This window comes from Canis lupus, chromosome 1 (assembly GCF_011100685.1).
Source record: "Canis lupus familiaris isolate Mischka breed German Shepherd chromosome 1, alternate assembly UU_Cfam_GSD_1.0, whole genome shotgun sequence".
Taxonomy (NCBI): domain Eukaryota; kingdom Metazoa; phylum Chordata; class Mammalia; order Carnivora; family Canidae; genus Canis; species Canis lupus.
The window spans coordinates 106,395,648-106,421,616 of record NC_049222.1 but is presented as its reverse complement, the minus strand read 5'-3'; the positions used below and the strand labels follow the sequence as shown (position 1 = coordinate 106,421,616).

Genomic DNA, 25,969 nt, shown 5'->3' with positions numbered 1-25,969 from the left:
AATCCCTTAGGAGAAGAAAGTTTTGACTCTGGGAGCTGAGGTTTCTGCATCATCAGCCTTGATCCTTTCACAAATCCACTGCCATACTCATCAAAATTAAAGATTCTTTGTGTTTATGGAGGGGATGCATTTACCAAGGTCAAAGACCACAGCAAAGTCTCCCTCCATGGTGACTAGTGCTCCTGCCTTAGCAACATCTCTGCTCTGCCCTCTGTGCTTACTGTGGCTTTCTGCCTCAGCCAAAGACTGTCCTGTGTTTACTCTGGCCATCTGTCTCAGTGGCAAACATCTTTATTTCTGTTCAGTCTGTTTAGGATGGACTTCTCATATTGGGGTTCATATGGGAGCTCTTATGCTTACAAAACATATCCTGGAGTTTAGCAGGATTTCCAGCCCTTGGTGCGTGCCTCTTAAATAGCCCTCATAACCATTCCCACTATGCCCATGCCCTTGCCACTGCTCTGTTTTGGCTTCCCCCTGCAGTCTTCCTGGACATTGCCTCAGAAGGAGCTTTCTGATACCCAGAGCTAGTCCTGTCTGGTCTGAAGCCTCCCTAGCACCCTATTATTCCCAACATACAGCCCACGTGTACAGCAGCTTTCTGCTCTTCTCAGGGGCCCCGCTACTTGGGCTAGCTCCTCCCTAGCCATCCTGCCCTGGGGGCAGCCATTCCACATGGGTCCAAGCACATGGGTGCTTCCTGACCTGTAGACCTCTGCACCTGCTGTTCTCTCAGCCTTGGCTCCCTCCCACCGCCTTCTCATGCTCATTCTTACTCACCTTCTGGGGCCTGGTTTAAACACTATCTCCTTCAGAAGGCATTCTCTGATGCCCCACGTTGAGCAGGATACCCTAACTCTGGGCTCCCCTGTGCCCTTGCTAACACCACACTGGGGCACGTATCCTTTTGTGTGTTCATGCCTGCCGTCCCCATCAGATGGAAAGCCCATTGAGGGCATGGACTGTGGCTGACTCAGCTCTGTTTCCCCACTGCTCCTTCCAGGGCCCGGTTCCTGGGAGGCACCAGCAAATGTTTGCTGCATGAATAAAGGGGTGATCATTATCATTGTTTTGCTCAAAACTCTCTGGCTTCCGTCTCAAAACCGAAGCTAAGCCTATACCCTTTGGTGCCTCTTTGCTCTTTCCTCCACTCACCCCCACCACCACTCTCCAGCCTCAGTTTGCGCTCGCTGTTCCTCTGCCAGCAATGCTCTTCTTACAGATCTGCAAGCTCACTGCCTCACCTTGGATAGGTCTTTGCTCAAATGTCACCATCTCCTCAAGGCCTTCCTATCCACTCCACTGTTTTGTGTGGTCTCAGCCTATCGATAACCAATGTTGTGTCTGGACTGACCCTTGTAGTTCTCACGATTGCAAGGTGCCCTCAACGATAACCATCAGGAAACTTTAAAAAAATAAAGTCTTTTTTATTGGGGGCCATAGAGCGAGATCACAGTGGAGGGTAAGAGTATGGATCTCTGGGGTTCTGCTTTAATCAGGGTGCGGGGGGTGGGGGTACCTAGGGCTTCATGGGCTTGCTTTGTGAATTTAAGACATGAGTGGGGAATTTAAAGCATGAGAAGAGGAAAAGCAAGCTGCTGGGTGATTTTGATTTATGGAAATCAACTTAGATCTCTAAAACAGGAAATCAACTGAGATCTCTAAAACAAAGGAGCCTGGCGGAGGGGGAAGGCAGCCTGACTCTTTATCTAGTCATGTGGCTGGGAATCTGTTTACTGAGATAGCCACCTTTGAAGCAGATGCCTTGGCAAGTAAAGCTTAAGTCAGGCACTTGCATTACAAAAAAGAGAAAACCCAACAGTCAGGGTTTATACTACACCTACTTAAATGTTGGCCTGTTTCCATCTCCTGATTTATTACCATCTGATATACTATATATTCAACTTATTTTTCTCCTTTCTTTTTTGGCCTCTCCCATCCGGGCAGGTGTTTGCTCACTGCTGTCACAGATGAAATGCTCAATAAATATTTGCGGAATGAATGAATGCATGAACACATGGGTCTTGAAGTCAAAGACGGTTTCCAATGGGGCCTTAATATTTCTGCCAGACTGTGCCTCTCGTTCTTGGTGGGCTCAGATCAGGGAGACCAGGGAGGAGGTGGCAGGAGAGAGCAGAGCTCCCACCTGGGCACCAGAGAGGCCTTACTTTGCCATCAATGGCCACCTGATGCACAGGTGTGGGTACAGTGACCTCTTGCGGCCAAGGCCTATGACAGCATCGTCCTAGTTTTCACATGGGGCCCTCATGTCACATATGAGGTCTGAACAATGCTTGAAACAGAATGGAATGGATGGAGATGGGGTATAAGTATAACATACACACTGAATTTCAAAGGCTTAGAACAGAAAAATAGACCAAAATATCTCATAGTTTTAAAATAATGACATATTAATATTGTAATATCTTGGATCTTTAGTTCAGATATATTTATTTGGGTCAAGTAAAATACATTATTAAAAGTTTACCTGTTCCCCCCTCCTTTAAAAAATATGGCTTTAGAAAACTTAAAATTACACATTTGACTCACTTTATGTTTCTATAGGCTAGTGCTGAACCACAGCCAAAATCTAACCAACCACCCACCCACCTCCCAGTGTGGAGGGACAAACTCCAGCTAGGTGACTTCAGGCCAATTACCTGGCCTCAAGTGACAGCCAGTGAGATTGTGGTGCGGATGAAGTCAGCCGGGGCAGCATCCACAGTATGCACAGCACTCAAAGATAAGCATCCTGATTACTGTAAATGAGAGAGCCCATCAAGGGAAGCGGTTTTGCTTTACCCACTCCTGGCAAACATGACACATAGTGGGTCCTAAAGGAGGGTTAGGACTCTCCCGAGCATGCCCAGAACCTGGCAGAGTACTAGGCAAGCAGCCCTCTAATTTCTACTGGCTCTGGAATGGAAGGTTGTTCAGTTCTCTCCTCCCTGACACCAGTCCAGGCCCCCAGCCCCTCCTCCCTCAGACCTAGGAATCCAGGCCCCCAGCCCCTCCTCCCTCAGATCTAGGGGTCCCTACCTCCTACTCCCTCCTCCCTCACACCCAGGGGTCCCTGCCCCAGCCCCTCCTCCCTCAGACCTAGGAGTCCAGGCCTCCAGCCCCCTCCTCCCTCAGATCTAGGGGTCCCAGCCACCAGCCCCACCTCCCTCAGACCCAGGAGTCCAGGCCCCCAGCCCCTCCTCCCTCACACCCTGGAGTCCAGGCCCCCAGCCCCTCCTCCCTCAGATCTAGGGGTCCCTGCCTCCTCCTCCCTCCTCCCTCACACCCAGGGGTCCCTGCCCCAGCCCCTCCTCCCTCGCACCCAGGAGTCCTGGCTCCCAGCCCCCTGCTCCCTCCTCCTTCCGACCCAGGGGTCCCGGCCTCAGCTCCTGCGGGGTCAGCGGGGTCAGCGGCCTCCCGCAGTCACACCGAGGCCTGGGCGCAGCGCCCCTCACAGGCCGCCCCGCACTCCCCGGCGGCGGCGGCGGCGGCGGCGGCGGCGGGGCCCGGCGCCGAGCGCGGGTCTCTGGGAGGCGGGGGCGGCCCCTCCTCGTCGCGCCCCTTGCCGATGGCCAGCCGGGGCCGGCCGCGCTGCAGGCCGTCCAGGAGGGCGCAGGCCTGGCAGAGCGCGCGGCTGGCCAGCGCCCCGCAGCGGGAGCAGGCGCCGGGGGGCGGGGGCCGCGCGGCCGGGGCCAGGGCCAGGCGCTCGGCCGAGTGCACCAGGTCCAGCGCCGCCGACGGCCGCGCCGCCTCCAGGAGCTTGAGCAGGTGGCGCGCGTGGCCGCGGAAGGCCTCGGGCGCGTAGACGCACTCCTCGGAGAAGTAGTCGAGGCGACGGAAGTGCGCGTACAGCACCACCTCCTTCTGCGAGGCCAGCTGCAGCGGGCGGCAGCGCGGCAACGCGCCCCCCTCGCCCCGCGAGCCCAGGCCCCCGCCCCGGGCCAGCCGCCCCGCGTCGCCCCGCAGGAAGTTCATGAGCACCGTCTCTGCCATGTCGTCGGCGTTGTGGCCTGGGGGAGAGAGGGGGAGCCGGTGAGGTGGGGGCGCACCGCAGGGCAGCCGGGCGGGGAGACGGGGAGGGGCCCGGAGACCAGCAGGGAGGGCCGCAGGGGCCATGGAGACCCCTGGGCGCCCCGGGACAGCCAGGTGGAGGCTGACGGTGGTCACAGTGAGAAAGAAGAGGGGAACACACACAGGTTCCCGGGGAGCAATTCGGGGTGCCCTCATCTGGCACCCACTTATCACCATCCCCGCCCGCCCTGTGCTAGTTGCCTTTTCAGGAAGGTAGTAAAAGTGCTTTAGGCTACAAACATTTCAGTCTCAGAAGTGTGCTTCACACTGCACAGGAGCCAAAGCAGCATTTATTTATTTTTTATTTTTTTAAAAGATTTTATTTATTTATTTATGAGAGACACACAGAGAGAGAGAGAGAGAGAGAGAGAGAGAAAGAAGCAGAGACACAGGCAGAGGGAGAAGCAGGCTCCATGCTGGCAGCCCGACGTGGGACTCGATCACGGGTCTCCAGGATCAGGCCCTGGGCTGAAGGCAGTGCTAAACCACTGAGCCACCCAAGCTGCCCCAAAGTCGCATTTAATAGTTAATGGAGACTCTCAAGTGAGCCCTTGCCCAATGCCTCTGGGAATGCACATCACCACATTCAGAAAGACCAGGGAGAAAGTTAGGGAATATTTATACAACAATCACCATAAAACAAGCTAAATCTCTACTTATTCTGTATCTTGTTATTTTATATTGGATAGTCCAGACAGTAGAACACTGGTTTTAGGGTTTCTCTAATTGGCCATAACTCTCCTCAGGGCCTTTGCATAAGCTGTTTCCTCTGCTCAGAATTTGACCCTCTGTCTGCCCTTCACTGGTTACAGGGTGGCCTACAGGTCTTGGCTCACTCTGGAAATGCTTCCTAACCCCTACTCTTCTCCCTTCCTGGATACACCTATTATAAGCCACCAAAGTCTATGTGATTTTCCTTAGTAGTACTTCTCAGGTTCTAATTATACGTGTGAGAGAAGAGCAGGAAGAGATACCGTCTGGTGCATCATCACAATGGCAAACATTTCTGCAATACCTACTGGTTTCCAGTCTCTGGTCCAAGTGCTGCACACATAACCTATCTAATTCCCAACAACCCTAGGACCTCAATATTATTAACAACCCCATTTTATACAAGAAGAAACTGAGGTTAGGCATTGCTCTGGGCTATATAGCTTGTATCTGGTACACAGTAAGTGGTCAAGAATTATGTGTTGAAGTGATGACCAGGAGAGAATAAGGGTCATCACAGAAGAGAGACCGACAGAGAAAAGGAATTCAAAGACAGGTGCATTCTAGACTACAGTTGGCTTCTGATGGATGGGACCACTTCACTCCCCTCCTTTTGTGAACAGGGACACAAAGAATGTCCTTTTTTTAATGTAGGGAACCAAGCCCCTGGAGACTACCCCTCCACCCCGTAGCTGCCAATGCCATTGATTACAGTGACTCAGAAGCTGGCTGCACCCATGCCAGGCACGCACGTCCCCTTCTCCATGTGCAGCTCCTCCCCCCAGGGCACACCCAACAGCGGCTCCTTCACCACCTAAGGGCTAGACCCTCGGCCGCAGGGCCCGTGCTCACCTGTCACGATGTGCGTGGCTCCCACGAGGCGCGCCCCTTCCTCCAGCGCACGGCGCCGCAGCACCCCGCAAAAGGTGCAGCAGGCGCGGCTGCGGCCGGAGCCGGCGGTGCTGCGGGCCACCGCGTCCATCGTCCAGCCCCCGAAGAGGTCCGCGTAGGCCACGACGGTGAGCGGGAGGTCCCAGAGCGCCGCCTGGCGCCGCACGGCCGCCAGCGCCGCGTCGCGGTAGCCGCCGATGCCCTCGTCCACGGCCACCAGGCGCAGCGAGACGCCCAGGCGCGGCGCCAGTTCGCGCAGCACGTGCGCCAGCACCGTGGAGTCCTTGCCGCCGGAGGCGCCCACGGCCACTACGGCGCCGGGTGGCAGCAGGCGGCCCGCCTGCACCGTGTGCAGCACCTCGGCCTCGAAGGCGGTGCAGAAGCAGGCGCCGCACAGCGCTTGGCCGGAGCGCGGGCGGCGGAGGGCGGCGCGCGCCGCGTGGCAAGAGGAGCACTGCGGGGCGGGCATCGCGGGCTCCGGGCGGGCGGGAAGGAGTTGGCTTCTCCTGGACAGGGAGAGCGAGAGGCAGGTTACATGCGGATTCCGATTTGCGGGGTCGTCGCCTCTGAGGAGGCTGCCAGCTAGCTGCCCTGCCCAGGGCCAGGCATGTGAAGGTAGAAGAGGCTTTTTCTGGACGTTCTGGCTTAAGGAGGCTTCGCACAATGCATCCCATTGTGCATCAAGTACAGAAGGAGTCTAAGACTTGGTATCCGGGGGAGAGACAACCATGATACACTCAGAATTAAGTTGTGTCCTCTGGGGGTATAGCAGTTGCATATTAAGACACCGTTTCACAGTTTCCAGGGAGGCCCTCTTTGAGAGCCGGAATCAGAGGGACACGGTGGAGACCTTTGATCTGGACTTCCAGGGCTGTTTAGAGAGCCTGGAAGGAGTCAGCAACCCTAAGGACAGAGGAGGCCTAGAGGGGCTGCAGCTCTGCCAGGGGAAGGCGGAGAAACAGGAAAGATCAACTGGATTTCACTTTGGGGTGAGAGGGATGGGATACTATCTCCAGGTGTGAGTCCATTGCATTCTCTGCAGAACAGGGTAGTCACCTCCTCCGGGGAGACACAGAGGCAGCATGGATCACATCTCCAAGGACACCAACTGGGGCTGCTTCTGTTCCGGAGGTGGTGTGGATGCGCCTCTAGGATTGGACTCAACTCTGCTCTGGTAGCAGAATCTCCCACAAGCTTCTGGGGACTTGTCAAAACATGGATCAGCCCATCTTTGACCCCTTTCTGTCCCTCTCTTCCTACATCGTTCCTCCCCAGCCAAACTCCAATCCTCCACCCACATGTTCCTTGGTTTCACATGCCTGGTAAACCCATAAAAATCCATCAGGCTCAGTACCCCCGCCCCAAGCCACTACTGCCTCCAGCCTGGCCTAGTGCAGGGATGTCTGAGCAGGTCACCCTGCTTCTAGGATTTGTCACAATATGTGGAATCACCTTATGTGACTTTATTCACTGTCTGTGACTTCCAGACGCAGGGCCAGTGCCATTCAGATCTCTAAAAGGCATCTCAAAATCTGGATTCCTGATTCTTCTTCCCACACCTGCTGCTTTTGCAATCAAGAGCAGCTCCATCCTCTCAACTGCTCAGGCCAGAAGCCTTGGGACCCAGGACCCTGGCCTGTTCTTCTTCCATCACTCTTCTCACTCTCCCTGTGGGTGACTCCAAATTGCAATGTCAAGTCCCAACCATTTATCCACATGTCTCACTGAGGCATCCTCTGACCTCAAACCCCAAATGCCATACAGCAAACCCTGTCTGACTGCAGCTTCTTTGCAGACCCAGAAACCAACACATCTCACCATCTGCAGAGCTGCCACCCTCATCTGAGCCACCATCTCTTCTCACTTTAGGAAAAGCCAGTGGCCTATGTGTGTGGCTGTCTGTGATCTGGTTCCCTTTTTCCCTGACCTCACCTCTCCCTATCCTCACTCATGCTGCACTCTACTCTCAAATGCTCCAGGACATACCTACTGCAAGGTGTTTGCACGGGCTCTTCCCTCCGCTCAGAGTACTCTTCCCTCCGCTCAGAGTACTCTTCCCTGTCACTGGGCCAGCAAGTAGTCCTTAGGAGCCATCAGCCGTGACTAGCAGGGGCATCTGTCACAGGTGTCCCTTGAAATGTTTTCTCTTTTGACTACTGATTCAACCCTCCCTCTGTTGTGGTTTATATCCTGCGGAGTCTCCAGTCTCTTCTGGAGCATCCTCTTCATTGTCCTTGGGTCCTGCCCGGCCCATTCTCCTTGTGGGTGACTCTGAATTGTAATGTCCATCTGGCTGGTCCTCCAAATGCCCCACTGAGAATCCTGGCTAGGCCTTTTCTCAGATCCCCAGTGCCCACAAGGGCCAGCTTCCCATTCCTCCCAAGCAGAAATCTGTTCTTTCCCAGCTGTTTCCTATCTCCTGGCTGCTACCACCCAACTTCTACCAACTCCTTCACAGGACAGGACAGGACATAAAATCACCTTGGACTCATCCCTCCTCTTGCCCTAAATCTACAGTCACCCAGTTCTGGGGGTCTGCCTCCTGAAGGCTGGAAGACCCTGGCAGGTGTTGAGTCTGTGCAGGTTGTCAAGAGATTCATAGGCCATGATATGAAGTTTGAATTTTATTCAGAGAGAGATAGGAGCCACAGAAGGGTTTTGAGCAGGAAAGAGATACAATCTGACTTATGTTTTTAAAGGATCTCATTGACTGCTGTGAGAGGAACATACTTTAGAGGGCAGGAGCAGAGGCAGGGAGGTGACTATGGCAACAGCCAGTGAGAGTTGCAAGTGGCCTGAGTGGGGGTGGTAGCAGTGGAGGTGGGAAGGAAGGGTGGGACTCTGGATCTGTTTTGAAGGTAGAGCCCACAGGATTTGCACAAGACTTGGATTGTGATGAAGACTCAGCTGATGAGAAAAGATGAATGGAGACTGACTTGGAGGTTTTGGCTAGAGCCCCCAGGAGGATGATGGGCCATTTCGTCAGGAAGGCACCAGGAATTCCATTTGGACATACCAGGTTTGAAATGTCTGCTAAAGCATCTTCCTGTCCAAGATTTTAAGGACCCAGCCTGGGTGGGGAGTCCCCTCCAGGCTCACAGAGCCCCTAGTCGGCTTCCATCCCAGCCTGACCACAACTCTATCCATCATAGTGGCAGACCTGTCCCCTTCGGGGTACTAAAGGCAGGGACTGGGTCTGCCTCCTTCTATCAGAACAGAGCTTTGAGGACACACTAGAGGCCTCCTGGATGTACCCGATGGCGTCGGGGTGGGCAGGGAGATGGTGGAATCCCCGCCTGGGGGGGTGGGGGGTGGGCAAGAGACAGGATGTACCGCAGCGTCCAAAGGAGGGATCCTGGCCAGAAGGCCTCTGGGACACAGGCGTTAGAGAATCACGGGGGCTAGTGTCACCACTCCCCGAGTCTGTCAACCTCACATGGCACCGCAATAAAGAGCGGTGGCCTACGGCCCATTCGCCGCAGGAGTTAGTACTTACCTGGACAGAACGCGGTACTAGGACGTCCAAACGGCCCCACACGCGGAAGTCTGGCACGGAAGTGGCTCCAGAGACTACGACTCCCAGAAGGCTTTGGAGGCTGTCTTGCCTACTACTCCCAGAGCCCCATGCGGCAACTCCGAAGCAAATGAGGCTGCTGGGCCTGCTGGGACTACAACTCCCAGCAACCCTTGCAGCTCCTTCCTCGGCTTGCTAATGTGTACTGCCCTGTTTCCTTTCGGCGCCTGCGCAAAGCATTAGGCCGGGTCAGAACTGTGAGGTGGTTGCTGGGTGGGTGGGTGTGTCTTTGCTGTGGCCGTACGCTGTCACCGTCACCGTGCAAGACACTCAAAAGACGAAGCAACCGTATTTGATCATTTGCTTTTGTGGGATTATTATAGGCCTTAAAAGCTATTGTAGGGCATTGATTTCTACCCTCGGAGGTGTCGTCGCAGGTGGGAATGGAAGGTGGCAGTGCAGTGCTGTTGGCGAGTGTGAAAGGAAGAGGTTGCGCATGCGCAGGGCAGAGTCCGAGCGTCGGGGCTCGGGTGGATCTGTGGGTGCCCTGTGCAGGTGGTTATGGTGCGCATGAGCGTGTCGAATGGGGAGAGGGAGCACTGGGTGTCAGGCGAGATCTCTGCGCATGGCTCAGCTGTTAGTGACTTGGTGTTGGGAGTTGGGGTGACTCTGGACGTGCTCCTGGTTCTGGGTAGTGGGTGAGATTGAGATCCACTGCGCAGGTTCCAGTCAGTGAACCGGGTAGTACACACTTCCCTTCACGAGGGGGTGGAGCTGGAGGGTGGAGAGCAGGTGAGAAATGACTTGACAGGACCAGGAGACCCTAGAGACCCTGACTTCCGAGACTGAGGGATCCAAAGGCTTAGACCCCAGAAAACCCAGGAGTCCCTATGGCCAGTGTCATGGAGACGCAGACCCTCTAGACTATTACTGAGAAATTCCACTCTAAAAAATATACCCAACAAAAGTATATATTCATATCAAAGACATGTTTGTAGCAGCACTCTTCCGAATATTTCCAGACTAGAAATAACCCAGGTATCCCTCTAACGTAGGAGGTTTGTGTAGTATATGGCATATGCACACAATGAAATTCTATCAGCAGTAGGGATAAATGAATTTCTGTTATATGTGTGGGTTCCTCTCACAATAAAATGTTAAGCACAAGAAGCCAGACACTGTGGGCACCTGGTGGCTCAGTGGTTGAGCATCTGCCTTTGGCTCAGGTCATGATCCTGAGGTCCTGGGATAGAGTCCCGCATTAGGCTCACTGTAGGGAGCCTGCTTCTCCCTCTGCCTGTGTCTTTGCCTCTCTCTGTGTGTCTCTCATTAATAAATGAAGTGAAATATGAAATGAAATGAAATGAAATGAAATGAAATGAAATGAAATGAAATGAAATGAAAAAGAAGCCAGACACTGGAAGTTCCCAACTACATAAAATTCAAAACAGAAAACTAATCAGTGATGATAGAAGGCATTACAGTGGTTATTTTTCGGGAGGGGAGTAACTAAGAATGGGTGCTGGTGGGACTTCTTGATCTAGGTGGTTATTCCAGGAATGTCATCATCATATGAAAATTAATCAAATTTATCTTTATAATCTGAACTGTTTTCTCTATGTTTGTTTTGCTTCAATGTTTTTATTTAAGAACAACATAAGGGGAGCGGTGCCTGGATGGTTCAGTAGGTAAGCATCCTACTCTTGGTTTCAGCTCAGGTCATGATCTCCTGGGTCATGGGGTCAAGCCCTGCATTGGCCTCTGTGCTCAGTGGGGAGTCTTCTTGAAAGATTCTCTCCCTCTGTCCCTCTCCCCTCTTTCCCTCTTTTTAAAAATAAAAGTTTTTAAAAAGATTTTTATTGATTTATTCATGAGAGACAGGCAGAGACATAGGCAGATAAAGAAGCAGTCTCCCCGTGGGGAGCCTGATGTGGGACTCGATCCCAGGACCCAGGGATCATGGCCTGAGCTGCAGGTAGATACTCAACCACTGAGCCACTCAGGCATCCCTAAAAATAAATAAATCTTAAAAAAAAAACATAATTTACTGAGCCAGTCTCAAGAAGAAATGAAAACCCCAAATAGCCATGTATTCATTAAGTAATTGATTCAGTTGGGAACATCTTTTCCAGGGGGAAAAAAAGTTCTGAATGTGCAAGGAAGAAGTAATGACAATTTTTCACAAATCTTTTCAATATGAAGGGCACATCAGCTAGTGTGACTTTTGGAAGTCTTTGGCATTCTCCTGCAGAGTAGGGAAGTGGTATGGGCTGATCTCCAAGAAGCTCTCCATCTCTGGCGACTGTGCGTCTGAAGTTTCACTAACGAAGACAATTACTATCCTTTTCATACCTACCCACTGGCTTCCTTTTGTGGTTTACTTTTTTAAAAATTTCATTTTAGGGATCCCTGGGTGGCGCAGCGGTTTAGCGCCTGCCTTTGGCACAGGGCGCGATCCTGGATCGAATCCCACATCGGGATCCCGGTGCATGGAGCCTGCTTCTCCCTCTGCCTGTGCCTCTGCCTCTCTCTCTCTGTGTGACTATCATAAATAAATACAAATTTAAAAAAATTTTTCATTTTAATCATTCTTGCTGTAGTGAGAGACCCTGGTGACCAGACTGTCCTAGGACAGTGGCATTTATGGTTCAAGAGATGTTTCTACTGCTGGTATTGCTGCTATAGTCCATGCTGTAGGAAGGCGAGTGGACCAGGAGCCAGAGGACTCTAAGGCAGGGAGTGGGGGCGGGGGGGAGCCTGAGTTTCTCTCTCCCCAGGTGCTTTGGTGCAGGGTCTAGAATATGACTTTGAGGTGCAGAAATTGGATCTCCATCCTCCCAGTTACCTGGTCAGGACTCCTTGACTTACTCCACATACCTTCTTTTCTTCCCCTGCTCCCCAACCCCACTGGTCAGTGAGTCTTGTAAGCTTCACCACCTGAAAACATCCCAAATCTCTCCTTTCCTCGTCCCCTCTGTCCCATTCCTTACCTTTCACCCGTATGGCCTTGACTGTTGCTCCTTCCTCCTCCCCAGCCTCCTGGTCTCCAGTGACTCCCCTCAAGTCTGTGTCCCACTCAGCACAGTCCCAGAAAGGTTTCCCTGCCCCAAGAGCCCACCCCACCCCTTCCCTGCTCAGAGCCCTCAAGTGCCTCTCCTGGACTTCAGGGCAAGTTCCTCAGCTCATCAGATGTACACCCCAGAGACATTTGCCATTCCTTTCATCTACAAGCCTCAGTGCCTTTACTCATCACTCTTCCAACTGAGGAGCCTTCCTCCACATGTTAGTATGACCAGTTCTCCTCCTCCTTCCAGGCTCAGCTGGACCTCCTTCCCTCCAGGGTCTTTCAACCACTCTGCATTCCTGGATTTGTGTATATATGAGCATGGTTCAAATAGCCGGGCAGCCCAGGGCTGCCTTGGGCTCAGGGCATGACCCTGGGGTCCTGGGATCGAGTCCCGCATCAGGCTCACTGCGGGGAGCCTGCTTCTCCCTCTGCCTGTGTCTCTGCCTCTCTGTGTCTCTCATGAATAAATAAATAAAATCTTTTTTAAAAAAAGAAAAAGAGGGCAGCCCAGTGGCTCAGCGGTTTAGCGCTGCCTCCAGCCCAGGGCGTGATCCTGGAGACCCTGGATAGAGTCCCACATCGGGCTCCCCCCATGGAGCGTGCTTCTCCCTCTGCCTGTGTCTCTGCCTCTCTCTCTCTCTCTCATGAATAAATAAATAAAATCTTTTAAAAAAATAGTCATGCATCTTCTGTGTCTAAGTGGGAGGTAGGAGAGACACACTTCTCACCTCCCCCATCCCTGTCTGTCCTTCAATGGATCCTGGTCTGTGTGACCCATAGCAACCCCCTCCCATGCTGAGCTGGTCCCTGGAGGGAAAAACCCTGAGCCCCTCTCAGTCCTCAGCACCAGGGGTCCTGGAGCTGCCCCATGTAGGGGTTGAAGATGAAGGGGAATTCACCTGCCAGGCTCAGCACCTGCTGGGCTCCCAGCACATTTTCTCTAGCCTTTCTTGCAGAGTAAGTTGTAATACAGGTTCTAGGGGTGGACAGCCTGGTTAGGTGTTTGGGATGTGGAAGGGCCTGGGGCTGGGGCCAGAACTTCATCCTCTGTACCCTCTTCTGCAAGAAACCCCTCTTCCTGCAACTGTGTGAGAAACAGGAGAGCTCCTGGCCCCCGATCCTCACTCTGATCAGAAGGGCTCTCATGGGAACTGGCTTCTTCCTCGGTTATGGCCTCACCTGGATCTACTACACCAGGGGCATGGGCCTGTCCCTCTCCAGGAAAGTCTGGTGATGGGCCCCTGGATTCCAGGTGGGGCTGAGCTGTCCCCTCCTGCCTAGAGTTGGAATTAAAGTGGCGGCTCTCTGATCTGAAACCCGTGTCAGTTCTGCAGATGTGAAGGCCCTCAGAGACCGGGGCAGAGAGGCCTGACTGAGCCTCCCTTCTTCTCAAGACAGGACTAAAGCATGGACCTGGATCCCAGGGGGACAGATATGTGGATGTCATGGTCAGTTTCTTCCTGGAAACACTTGGCCTACACATCCTGTGATTGCTCCTTCATGTTCTATCTGGGCCGCTCCCCATCTACACACCTCCTCCCCCATCCCTGTTCGAGCAGAGGGACTAGCCTTTGGAGCCTTGTCTTCCCACCACTCAAGAGTTACCTTGTTAACACTATACAGTTTTTTTTTCACTATACAGTTTTTAACTCAAAATTTGGTTCCTATTATATACCAGATTTGTCACTTCCCCCCCTAAATTTGTACTTTTAATGGTCTGCATTCCACAAGCATTTATTACCTACTGTAGGCAGAGTAAAGCCCAGCATTCTCAAAGGTAACGATGAGGTTGAATGAAGGCCGTGCTGTGTTTTGTGACAAGAATCCTTATTAACAGCAGTACTAGATTATCAGTGGCCCCAGACTGTGAGCTTCACTCCAGCTGCCCTTCCAACCCAACCTCCCTAGGGCAACCAGAGAGAACACCTGAAAACACAAATCTGACCATTTCACTCTCCAACTCTAGCTTTAAGCCCATCAGTGCCTTCTATTTCTCATGAAAATAGTGAGAAAGTAGGAAATATGGTCCATGAGACCTGGCTTAGTCTACCTGTCCCCCTTTTGAGTGTATTAGGCAGGGTTCTCCAGAGAAAAAGCACCAGAGATTTGCTATGAAGAACTAACTTAATTAGGGAGGCCAAGAGGTCCCACAGTCTGCCACCTGAAACTTGAAGACCAGGGGTGAAAAGCCAGGGGTGTAATTCCAGTCTAGTCCTAAGGCCTGAGAACCAGGGTTGCTGATGCTGCAAGTCCCAGTCCAAGGGCAGGAGAAGACCAATTTTGCAACTCACAGGCAGGCAGGAAAGGAATGAGTCTGCTCTTCCTCTGCTTTTTCTTTTCAGGCCTTCAACAGATTGGATGATGCCCACTGGCTTTGGGGAGGGTTATCTACTTTACTGAATCCACTGATTCAAATGCTAATCTCATGTGGAAACACCCTCACAGACATACCCAGAAATAATATTTAATCTGGGCATCTCATGGCCCAGTCAAGTTCTCACATAAAATTAATCATCACACTGGTCTAGGAAACCAACTTTCAGCACGCACACACACACACACACACACACACACACACACACACATACAGCTGGACACTGGTTGTTCTGAGTATTGAAATGATTGGCCATATCCTGTCCTTTGCTCAGGCAAGACAATGGGGCCCTGTGAATAGGCAAATGGCCCTTGTTCTCAAGTTAAAGAGATCCTGAGACAATGTCTTAGTAGGAGACACTGTTTTCCTGGATCCTTTGCATATCACTGTAAACTTTACTCTGGGCCACCTGCATCTACTTGAGTCACCCATCCTTGTACCAAGGGTCGATAGTCCTTGCCCCCAGAAATTCAGCCAGGTTTCCCCAACACCCTCCTTGCCTCCCAGCAACTGAGCAGCTGTTATGTCACGCTGACAAGGTGAGTCGCCAGAGCAGCCACAGGGTGTGGGAGCTGCAGTAATAACTGCCTCTCCACTGACCTTTGGAGCCTCATGGCTGCTGCTTCCCCTTCTGCCTTCTCTTGTGGTCAGCTTTAACCTGGAATCAAATGAGGAAGGAGATTCTTGGAAATGTAGTTCTCAGATCAAATGAAGGCCTCAGATCACCATTTTAGTCCTTGAAATATAGTATGTGGAAAAATTCATCTGGCCAGTAAACCTCCTGGCAGTAACCTCCTGTTACTTTTTCCCTATTAGCTGTGACTTGCATGGGCTACTATTTTGGTTATTTATTGCTGCACATCATGCCACCCTACAACCTGGTAGCCTGAACAATCATTTTATTCTTTCTCACAGTGCTGGTGATGTAAACTGGCCAGAGTCCAGCTAGGCAGTTGCACTCTTAGCTTGCTTTGGGCTCTTTCAGGGAGTTGTGTTGAGATGGTGGCTGGAACTGGGGCTGGGTGTCTGACCCTCAGATTCCTCTATGCAGCCTCTGTCTTCACCAGAGTCTCTGAATTGCTTACATAAATGCCCAGGAATCTGCAAGGCAGGAAACTACCAGGCCTTCTTAATATATGAGGTCTCAGAACACCTTGTCCTCCACATCCCGTTGATCAGAGCACTTGTGGAACAAACCTTGATTCAAAAGGAGATAGGGATACCTGGGTGGCTCAGTGGTTGAGTGTCTGCCTTTGGCTCAGGGTGTGATCCCAGGGTTCTAGGATTGAGTCCCAAATCGGGCTTCCTGTAGGGAGCCTGCTTCTCCCTCTGCCTGTGTTTCTGCCTCTCTCTGTGTGTCTCTCATGAATGAATGAATGAATGAATGAATAAATAAATAAATAAATAATTTTTAAAAAATAAAAAAGAGGAGGAGATAATAATAAACTTTATATCATAATGAAAGGAGCTCCATGTTTGTATAAAGGATGGGTGGTATTGTTTGGGGTTGTCTTTGAAGCTAGTTCCTACAGCTATTCATCTGTCTTCAGTGTTGACTGCCTCCCCTTGGGGATTACCCATTTCTGCTAAGGATGTTCAGAAAATGAAATGGAACGAGATATGTAAAAGAGCAACACAGAACCTTCACTTCCCCTGATCTTGGACCACTGACAACAGCCTGGCATTGTCTGTAGGACATTTCTGAGGGTGGATAGGATAAGGAGGAGAGACTCAGGTCTTCCCTTCCCCTGAAATTCCCCTCCCAGGTAGACCCAAGTCCTCCACAGCACATCTGACATGCTGACTGTCCAGACTCCAGACCTAGCATCCCTGTTCTGTGTGATTGGCCACTCCACAGAGCTGTGGACATGCCCGAAGTCAGCACTGCCCTCTGAATCAGCACCACAGACAGCACCACCGTGCTTTCTAAGAGCTACCCATAGGTAAGTTCTGCACAGAGAAAGCACCCCCTGTGGGTGGTGGCCTCACCTCTGCTGGGGCAGAGGTGATGTTGGTCACAGAGCACAAAGCTTGGTAGCTGGAGGAGGATTTCCAACACAGTGGAAGATTGAGTGGGATTTAGAACACAATACTGGAGAGTCCACAAAGTCTTGGGGTACCAAGATCATCTGTGGAATTCACATCCCTTGAGATTGCCTGAAACTCCCTACCATGTCTACTTGTTCCTGAAAACTCACCTTGCAGAATTCACCTTGCAGTCCAGAAGAGCAAGAACCCCGCCCATCCCAGCCTGTGCCTCTCCCATCCCAACCATCTACCCTATGGCATTGGAATCATCAGATAATCTGTCTTCCAACTAGATGATGCTCCCCTCAAAGGGCTAGGTCTCTCATATTCACTCCTTTACTGGAAACCTGAAGGCACAATGTAGATGCTTGTTGAATGAATGGTTGAAATTTCCTCTCTCACCTCATGAGAAGAGCTGATAATTCTTCACTGTCAGATTAACATAAGCTACCCATCTCCCAGCTCAATGAATCCTGGGCTGACAAAGATTGATGAAGGGGGTTCCTGTAGACAGTGGTGCCTAAGACAAAGTATCCTTATGATTTGCGCAATTCATTTGCCCACTCTGGACCTTGGTGTCTTCTGAAAGTTGGACCAGTGGGGCGAAAAGGCTTCCCAGCTCTGACAGCGTGTGGGTTGTAAATTCCTTTTTTTTTTCTTTTGTAAATTCCTTTTTTGCACACGGCTAGATTCTCTGTGACTTCCCTATATCTCCTCATTCTTGCTTTTCTTTGCAAACTGGGGGCCATGGAAACACACTGGGCCTGGCCCAGCCTTTCTAACTCTGATGCTGCAATTGACCCTGCTGGGAGAGAATGGGTTGTCTGAGACAGGGGGCTGGGAAGGGGGGTGGGGCTGCAAATGCAGGAATCATTGATGGTGTGGGAGTGCATAAATGCATGCTCAAATCCTGCCCCTTTCCTTCTCAGTGACCCCAGTGCTGACTGTACCCCTGGTTATGTGTAATGGTTCTGGGAAGGGGTAATATAGGACAGGAAGATTCATGAAGTTAAGTGGAAGAAAACAGTAATTTTTTCTGCGCATACAAAGTCTTAAGAAAACATGTGCAAAGCCATAGTATTGAAGACATCGTGCTCAGGTGATAAAACTGTGAAGAAAAGCAAGAGAACAATTTGCATTAAAGTAATGCTCGAGGATCCTTTGTGGGGGAGCAGGTGTGTGATAGGGATGAGGACCAAGGGGGAGGTCCAGGGTGCTCTATTTCTATCTAGTGATGAATCACTGAGTTGTTTTTGTGGGCGCCCTTCTTTGTGTGTATAATTCTCCCCAGAAAATGTGTCAAGAGAAACAACATCAGGGATCCCTGGGTGGTGCAGCGGTTTGGCGCCTGCCTTTGGCCCAGGGCGCGATCCTGGAGACCCGGGATCGAGTCCCGCGTTAGGCTCCCTGTGCATGGAGCATGCCTCTCTCTCTCTCTGTGTGTGACTATCATAAATAAATTTAAAAAAAAAAAAAAAAAAGAGAAACAACATCAGTGGAAGGGAGTACCACCTACCAGGGTTCCCAGAACCTTTTCCCAGCCTCCAGCCACATAGTTAAAACTTTCTGTGAATTCAGTGTACGTCTCTTCTCTCACGAAACCAACACCATCTGAAGGGTGGAGGACACCTTGCTGGTATTACTCAGTCCGTGTCTCCTGCAAACATGACTTCTGGGAGCAGAACCTGCACTGGCAAAGCCCCATAGATTGCCAGGCCCTGCATGCTCTGCAGCATTGAAGAGGAGTATGGTCCCCAGAGATAGCAATGGTGAAGAAATCGTCTTGGTACCAGACAGCTGCGAGGAAGAGGGAAGGGGAAGTTTTTATCCATTTCTAAATCTGCCCCTTCTCTTCTGCACTTCTCCTCATACCAACCCCATGTACAATCACAGCCTCAAGTTCCCTTTTCTCCTTTGACTGGGGCTCCCCTCAATATCCTTGGAGTCTTTGCCTCACTGCCCGAGTGTCCCCCCTGCCCAGGCTTCCTATGACATGACCTCCAGCCTGGGGAGAGAGCAGCACCTCACCCTGCCTGTGTGTCCTCTGTCACAGGGAGCTCCAGGTGCTGGACAATTACTGTCTTCCCACTGGACAGTGACTCCCGGGGCAATGGCCAGGGCTAGTGTGTGACTTCATGAGCAGGGAGGGGATGCCCAAGACCTTGATGCCAAGGGAGGGAGGACAGTTTGTCTCCTACACCCCCAACCCCATCTCCCCCATCTCCCATGTCCCTGTGTTCCATCCTTGGCAGGACTGACTTCCACAGACGTGCACAGCCTGTGACTCAGGAGATCCAGCCAGAAGGGACTTGTTTTCACTTTGCAGAAAACAAGCCCAGAAGGGGACGGTATCAGCAGGGAAGCAGGAGATAGGGCTTGAGCCCTGTGCAATGTGTGAATTTGAGTGAGGCTCTCACCTTCTCTGGCCTCTAGGCCCAGAGTCCCCAGGAGTGGATGTGTAGTGGTGGATGGCTTATTTCCAATGGCTGTCCTGGCCCTGACAGCATCTGAAGTTCCTTCTCTGAGGAGGGTCACTGTCTGACATCACCTTCATTTTCCTGTCGGGGCTTCCTCTGAATCTTACAACTTTTAGTTTCTGAGAGACCAGCCTTAAGAAACAGACATCCGGGATCCCTGGGTGGCGCAGCGGTTTGGCACCTGCCTTTAGCCCAGGGCGCGATCCTGGAGACCCGGGATCGAATCCCACGTCGGGCTCCCGGTGCATGGAGCCTGCTTCTCCCTCTGCCTGTGTCTCTGCCTCTCTCTCTCTCTCTCTCTCTCTGTGTGACTATCATAAAAAAAAAAGAAAAAAAGAAAAAAAAAAGAAACAGACATCCTGGGGACCCTGGCACTGCCAAGCCCAGACAGACATGATCCTGCTGCTACTGGCCCTGCTCTGGAGGAGGGAGGGGGCGGACTGCCAGAGGAGGCCCAAAAGGGAGCTCTAGGGGGATTACAGGCTGCAGGTGAAGGGCTTGATGGCAGTGCAGGACGGCTTGTGTGTGCATGTGCCTTGCAGGTTCTCGCACCCCCGGGGCAACTGGTCTCACTCTACCCCAGCTCTCAGTTACTGGTTCTGGGAAAGGGTCAATGTATTCCAGGATGCTCCAGTGGCCACAAACAACCCAGGTCCTAAAGTGCAGGAGGAGACCCAGGGCCGATTCCACCTCTTCGGGAACACCCGGACCTATGGCTGCTCCCTGGACATCAGAGACTCCAGGAGTGGGGACAGTGGAAGATACTTTTTTCAGGGGGGGAGGGGAGAGTACAAATGAAATGGAGTTACACATCTAACCAGCTCTCTGTGCGTGTGACAGGTAAGGGACAGACTCCAGGAAAGACCATAGGGGAAGGACAGGGGTCTTGGGACATAGCCAGGATGGGACACACTTCCCAGGAGGCACTGGAGGTAACCCATGTTGGGGCTCAGAGGCAGGAGCTGAACCAAGCCTGAGGCTTCTCTCAGGGCCACACCTTGAACCTTCTCCTGATCCCTGTGTCTTCCCCTCTCCCCTGTGACAGCCCTGACCCACACACCTGACATCCTTATCCCGGGGAACCTAGAGTCTGGCCATCCAAGGAACCTGACTGCTCTGTGCCCTGGACCTGTGAACAGGACATGCCTCTCATCTTCTCCTGGATGTCACCGCCCCTCACATCCCCAGGACCCAGGACCCTCCTCTCCTCAATGCTCACCTTCACCCCACAGCCCCAGGGCCATGGATGGCATGCCTCTCACCTGTCAGGTGACCTTGCCTGGGGCTGGAGTAACTATGATGAGGACCATCCATCTCAACATGTCTGTAAGAGCCAGGCCAGGACCCCCCTGCTAGGTCCCTGACTGGGTCCTGAGGGCAGTGGGGTGGGGGGTCAGGGTCTGGGACACTGGTACTGGTTCCAAAATCTGGGCTGAGAGGGATCAGGAGGACACCTGTCTCCACCTTTTCCCCATTTATGCAGCTCATGGGGACAGAGGGCCAATGTCCACCAGCCCCCTCCATTTACATGAATCTACCATGTCTTTCTGTCCCAGACTCTCCACAGAGTTTGATGGCAACTGTCTCCCAAGGAAATGGCATAGGTAGTTTGGAACCTCCTCCTGGGGTGTGGGGAGTGAGGGCAGGGCCGGGTCCCCCCTGTGGGTAAACCCATTGGTCTTCCCCCTCCCCAGCCCCCACGGCCTTGTCCCTCTCAACCTCCCCTTCCCCCACTTCTGCCCTCCCCACTGTTATCAGGAGAACAAGGAGAACAGGGCAACAGCAGCCCACAGATCTGCCCCTTATCATGTATCTCCTGATGACTCCTCCTGCCCTGTCTTTTATTTTCTCTAACAACTGCTTATTTAGGTACTTCTGAACAGGTAATATATTCACATGGACAAACATTCAGAATGCACAGCAGAGTCTGTCCTCAGACACCCAGTCCCCTCCCGGGAAGTGACACTTTTTTTTTTTTTAATCCATACAAACATTTATTCTGTCCCTGTCGGGTTGGGGGGCTCCGGGCTCCCGGCCCTAGGGGGGTTGCAGGCCTTTACAGACAGCCCCTGGGGGAGGGCGGGGCTCTGGCGGGAAGGCAGGGTCCAGAGGCTGATGGGCCCTGGAGGGGTCCCGAAGGCGAGGCCCTGGGGGGTAGGGGGTAGGGGGGCTGGCTTGGTTCCCAGAGGTCACGGAGTCCAGGCGGGTTTGGGGAGGCCAGTTCCCACCCATCCGACCCAGGCCTGGCTGGACTCTCGGTCCTGGTGGCTGCCAAGGTGCCAGCTGGCGGCACCGATCCTCTAACTCCTCCCCCCTGCCCCGCCCCCCACAGGGAAGGCAGCACCAGGGCTTCTCCAGCTGGGGAAAGCAAGTAGTCATCGGATTTAAATTACAAATAATAAAAATAACAATACACACACACACACACACACACACACCCAGGAAAAGCCTGCCCGGCAGGAGAAGGGGCAGAAGTGGGAGGCTTGGCTGCCGGGGACTCAGCAGGGCCCACTGGGCGCCGGGTGGAGTCTGGCCCGGCCTCATCGGCGTCAGCAGCAGTCTCCAGAGGACAGAAGTGGGGGGGCAGAGAGGCGGGGCGGCGCAAGGGGCGGGGGTGTCGGGCCTCCGGGTGGTCTCGGGCTCGTCCACTCTCTCTGTTTCCGTGTCTCGGCGACGTGGACAGGGCTAGCTCTCGAGATTTACTGCACTGTTTTGGAAGAGGCCTGGGATAGAGGCCGGGCCGGGGCTGCGGGGGAGGCGGGCAGGCGGCAGCCGTCGCCGCTTGGTCTGGGCGTCTTCTCGGATCTTCCAGATCACCAGGCGCATGAGGCGCTGGGGACCTCGCCGGAGCTGTGCCCGTCCACGTCGTCCTGGATGATCTGAGGCAGTCAGAGCACGGACGTGTCCACCACGGTGCTGTGGATGACCTTCAAGGCCAGCGGGCCACTCTCCAGGCTGTGTCCGGTGAGGACGATGTCGGCGCTGAACATGCGCAGCAGGACAGCCTGGACGTCCCAGAGCGAGATGCTCGTGTGGGCGAGGTCAGCCTCAGTCACCCCCGAAAACCTGGTGTTGTAGTCCACATCTCATTGTCCGGCTTGACGAAGGTGTCCTAAACCACCTGCATGTCCGTGTCCACCACCGTGACACACGTCAGCTCCAGGCCATACGTGGTGTAGGACATTTCACAGTCAGGGGCGTAAATCCCCGGGTGGGCGTCTTCCGAAGGTTATTTATTTTTATTTTTATTTTTTTTAATTTATGATAGACATAGAGAGAGAGAGAGAGAGAGAGAGAGAGAGGCAGAGACACAGGCAGCACAGGCAGAGGAGAGGGGGAGAAGCAGGCTCCATGCCGGGAGCCCGATCCCGGGACTCCAGGATCGAGCCCTGGGCCAAAGGCAGGCGCGAAACCGCTGAGCCACCCAGGGATCCCCCCCCCCGCAAGGTTCTTTATCGAAAGTCTTCACAGAGCCTGCGGGGTTTTCCTTCCCGCCGTCCTGCACCCTGCACGTGTCGCTTGGCGGCAGCCCGTGGAGCCGATGGCGGCCGAGCAGCGCGTGGACGGAGTCTCCCAGCCGCGCCGCAGTGGTAGTAGCTCTCCTCCTCCTCCTCCTCCTCCTCCTCCTCCTCCTCCTCCTCCTCCTCCGCGGCCCCGCAGCCCCAGCCCGACGCAGACACGAGGTACTCCCTGCCACACCGGCAGCAGATCCTGCAGGAGGAGTCCTTGGGCTTCTCCTCCGCGGTGAAGATGACGGCGCCCCCCCCCCCCCCCCGCCGCCTGCCGCTGGGGGCGGGAAGGGGTATCCGTTCTCCTTCTCCTTGAGCTGGTCCCCCTTAGCAGGTACTCCCTGATGCGCCGTACACGGCGGCCCCTTTCAGATCCCAGCCTCCGCCCCTGGGGCTGCTCCGGAGGCTGAGCCAGAAGCTGCCTTTGGTGGCCAACCTGCCTCCCAGCACCAGACCAGGCACGGAGCTGGGGACCAGGCCCCGCAGCTTCTTGAGGATGGTCACAGCGACGTTCAAGTAGATGTTCTTGCTGGGACTGCGGTCATAGGCCACCTTCTCCTCGTTCGGTGCCTTCTCTATGGCTTCGTGGTTTGAAGAGCAGAACTTGAGGCATTCCTCAATGAACAAGTTCAGATACTGCTGGCAGATGACTGTGGGGACTTTGCCCCCAAACTCTTTCGGAATAATGGGCTTCTTTAAACTCTGTAAAGTTGGGCTGTGGGCAACGCACCTGGGGGTGACGGTGGTGGTGGTCTTGGATGCCATGCCTGACAACCTGTGCTCCTTCAGGGGCTGGCTGCCCCACTTGGGGCCATTGGGTGGCTGGCTGCTGCTGGTGGTGAGGGTCTTCTTGGCACCTGTGGGGGCTGCAGCCAAGCAGGGGTTGGGGACATGGACGATCCTCCTCTTCTCACCAGGGGCTGAGATGTGAATGGAGGATGGCTTCTCTGTTGGCTGCTGGGCAGCCTGGAACCAGGTGGCTGAGTCCCTCTGGGCCTGCTGGGCGCACGGATAGCACACTTCAGAGATGTGATGTCCATAGGCTGCTCTGAGCCTCAGTGTGTTCGCCTAGAGGGGTCCTATGCTATCAGTAGTACAGAGTGTTCACCTTCTTCTCTGTGACTGTGCACTGTTCCTTCCCACGGATGGATTCTGCTTCTGTGTGCATCTTCTCCTAATGGAAAATCATGGCGGGACCCCTGGGTGGCTCAGGAGGTTGAGTGTCTGCCTTTGGCTCAGGGCGTGATCCTGGGGTTCCGGGATTGAGTCCCGCATCAGGCTCCCTGAGAGGAGCCTGCTTCTCTCTCTGCTTGTGTCTCTGCCTCTCTCTGCCTCTAATGAATAAATAAATAAAATCTTAAAAAAAAGAAAATCATGGCATTCATTTTATTCTATTAGCCAAAATGCTGTGATAAGTAATCTTGTGTCTTTTTTCACAACGATGTATGCATGCCTGTGGGATACATTCCTAAAAGCAAAATGTAGCTTTTATGTTCTTTTCAGTTGAGGTATGTGGCCAGTTGTCCTACATGGAGGGTGGACAAGTGAGCATTCCCACCAACAAGGGGAGAAAGCGTGCCTTTTCCTGCACTTCAACCTACTTCTGTTTCTCTGTCCCCTCATCTGGTCTGTTTTCAAGTCCTTCTGCTTTCTCTCTATCTTTTGTCTCTCTGACCCTCTGTCTCCTTTTCTCTAGCATCCATAGCCCTGGAGAACGGCTCATCTCTTTCTGTCCTGGAGGACCAGTCCCTGTGCCTAGTCTGTGTCATCAACAGCAACCCCCCCCCCCCCACGCCAGGCTGAGCTGGGCCTAAGGGAGCTTGACCCTGTGCTCCTCAAATCCCTTGAACCCTGGGATGCTGGAGCTGCCTCAAGTGCGAGAAGATGAGGGTGAATTCACCTGCCGAGCTCAGACCATGGTGGGCTCCCAGCATTCCTCCCTGAGTGAGTGCACCTGTAGGGTGGGGCTGAAGATTGACAGCACCACCCCCAGCACCCTTAGCAGCCCCTGAGCCTTGCAGGGGAGCTCAACTTTGGTCTGTGCTTCCCTGTGAGGCCAGGATTTTCCCTGCCACATACAGCATCACTGTCTTCTTCCTGCCAGACCAGGGCTGTAGGGTGGGGTGAAGGCTGGGAGGGGAAGCTGGGGGAAGGACATAGGTCTTGAAAGAGGAGCTGGGGTCTGCTCAGGCGTGTCTGGGGACACAGGTCCTTGATTTGTAGGGCAGAGAGGAGGGTGAGACAAGTGAAGCACTCACCATGAGCACAAAATTTAAGGGGAAGCCAAGAAACCTCAGTAATGAGAAGTAATACTGCAACGCAGTGTTTTTAAAAATAAAAGTGAATGCAAAATAAATATTACCATGAACAAAATATCCACATTTTAAATAAAGATAGGCTGCAATCCAGCCTCTGTATGCCTCCCTCACTCAGTCCTAATCCCCTCCCCCAGACCCAGGTATCTGTGTTTGGAGTCTGGCAGGGGGGCTACAAAACAGGAATCTGGGCTCCTCCAGAGAGTGGGAGAAGGTACCAAGTTCTTGGAGAGGAATCACCAATAATCCAGTCTGTCTGCAGGAAACGCATGGCCTTTATCAGAAGGGGTGCTGGGGGCAGTTGGGGGAGCAGCTGCTATGGCTTTGCTCTTCTTGTTTCTCTGCATCATTGTCATCACGTGAGCATTGACCCTGGGGAGGGAGGGAGGGATAGCCTTGGGGTGGGAAGGGCAGGGGGACACAGAATGGAGGGACTTGGGTGGGTCAAGACCCCGAAGCAAGGGAAGGAAGGAAGTTGATGGCACCTGGCTGAGTCTGTCACAGAATTCTGGCCCCATTGCCCAGGATGGATAACACTGGGGTCTCCAGAATGGGACCACCACCCTAGCACCTCCATCACCCTCTAGCCCCTTAAGAGAGAACAGAGGAGGGAGTCAGTCTGCCCACAGCCCCCTGAGCTGGCCAGACTGAAAGGCTCCCTGTTCTCTTCTCTCAGAGTGAGATCCTGCAGGAAGAAAGCCACAAGGCCAGCAGTGAGCACCAGGAATGTGGGTATGGAAGATGCAAATGCTGTCACGAGGTCAGTCTCTCAGGTGAGTGACCTGGACATCTTGCCATCAAGCTCCTCCCTAAGGATCCCCCATCTTTATTACAGCACAACCACCCCCTCTTCTTTCTTTAAGGCCAGGCATGGAGGAGTCACCTTCTCATTGTCCTCCCTTTCTTCTCCTACAGCTCCAAATTTACCGTGTCTTGTCTATTTTTCCTTTTAAGAACAGCTAGTGTCAGCCTCCCCCCAATCATGACCCCCACCATTGCCAAGTCTTCATAA

At 53.2% G+C, this 25,969-nt stretch overlaps 2 protein-coding genes across 2 annotated transcripts; one reads left to right on the top strand and one right to left on the bottom strand.

Moving 5' to 3' along the window:
• Positions 1 to 3,423: 3,423 nt before the first annotated feature.
• CTU1 (cytosolic thiouridylase subunit 1) lies at positions 3,424 to 9,215 on the bottom strand. Its single transcript, XM_038525540.1, has 2 exons — positions 5,635 to 9,215; positions 3,424 to 4,010 (listed from the first exon to the last, which is right to left on the bottom strand). The coding sequence occupies exons 1-2, from the start codon at positions 6,140 to 6,142 to the stop codon at positions 3,424 to 3,426; spliced, it is 1,095 nt and encodes a 364-aa protein (XP_038381468.1). The 5' UTR covers positions 6,143 to 9,215.
• On the top strand, positions 6,337 to 25,969 carry LOC100687329 (sialic acid-binding Ig-like lectin 8). Its single transcript, XM_038525539.1, is given in 15 exon segments — positions 6,337 to 6,380; positions 6,479 to 6,662; positions 19,605 to 19,922; positions 19,925 to 19,973; positions 20,179 to 20,241; positions 20,244 to 20,380; positions 20,382 to 20,459; positions 22,088 to 22,174; positions 22,794 to 22,877; positions 22,977 to 23,100; positions 24,339 to 24,433; positions 24,436 to 24,586; positions 25,220 to 25,316; positions 25,634 to 25,717; positions 25,912 to 25,969. Coding segments are annotated over 15 exon segments (1,653 nt in total).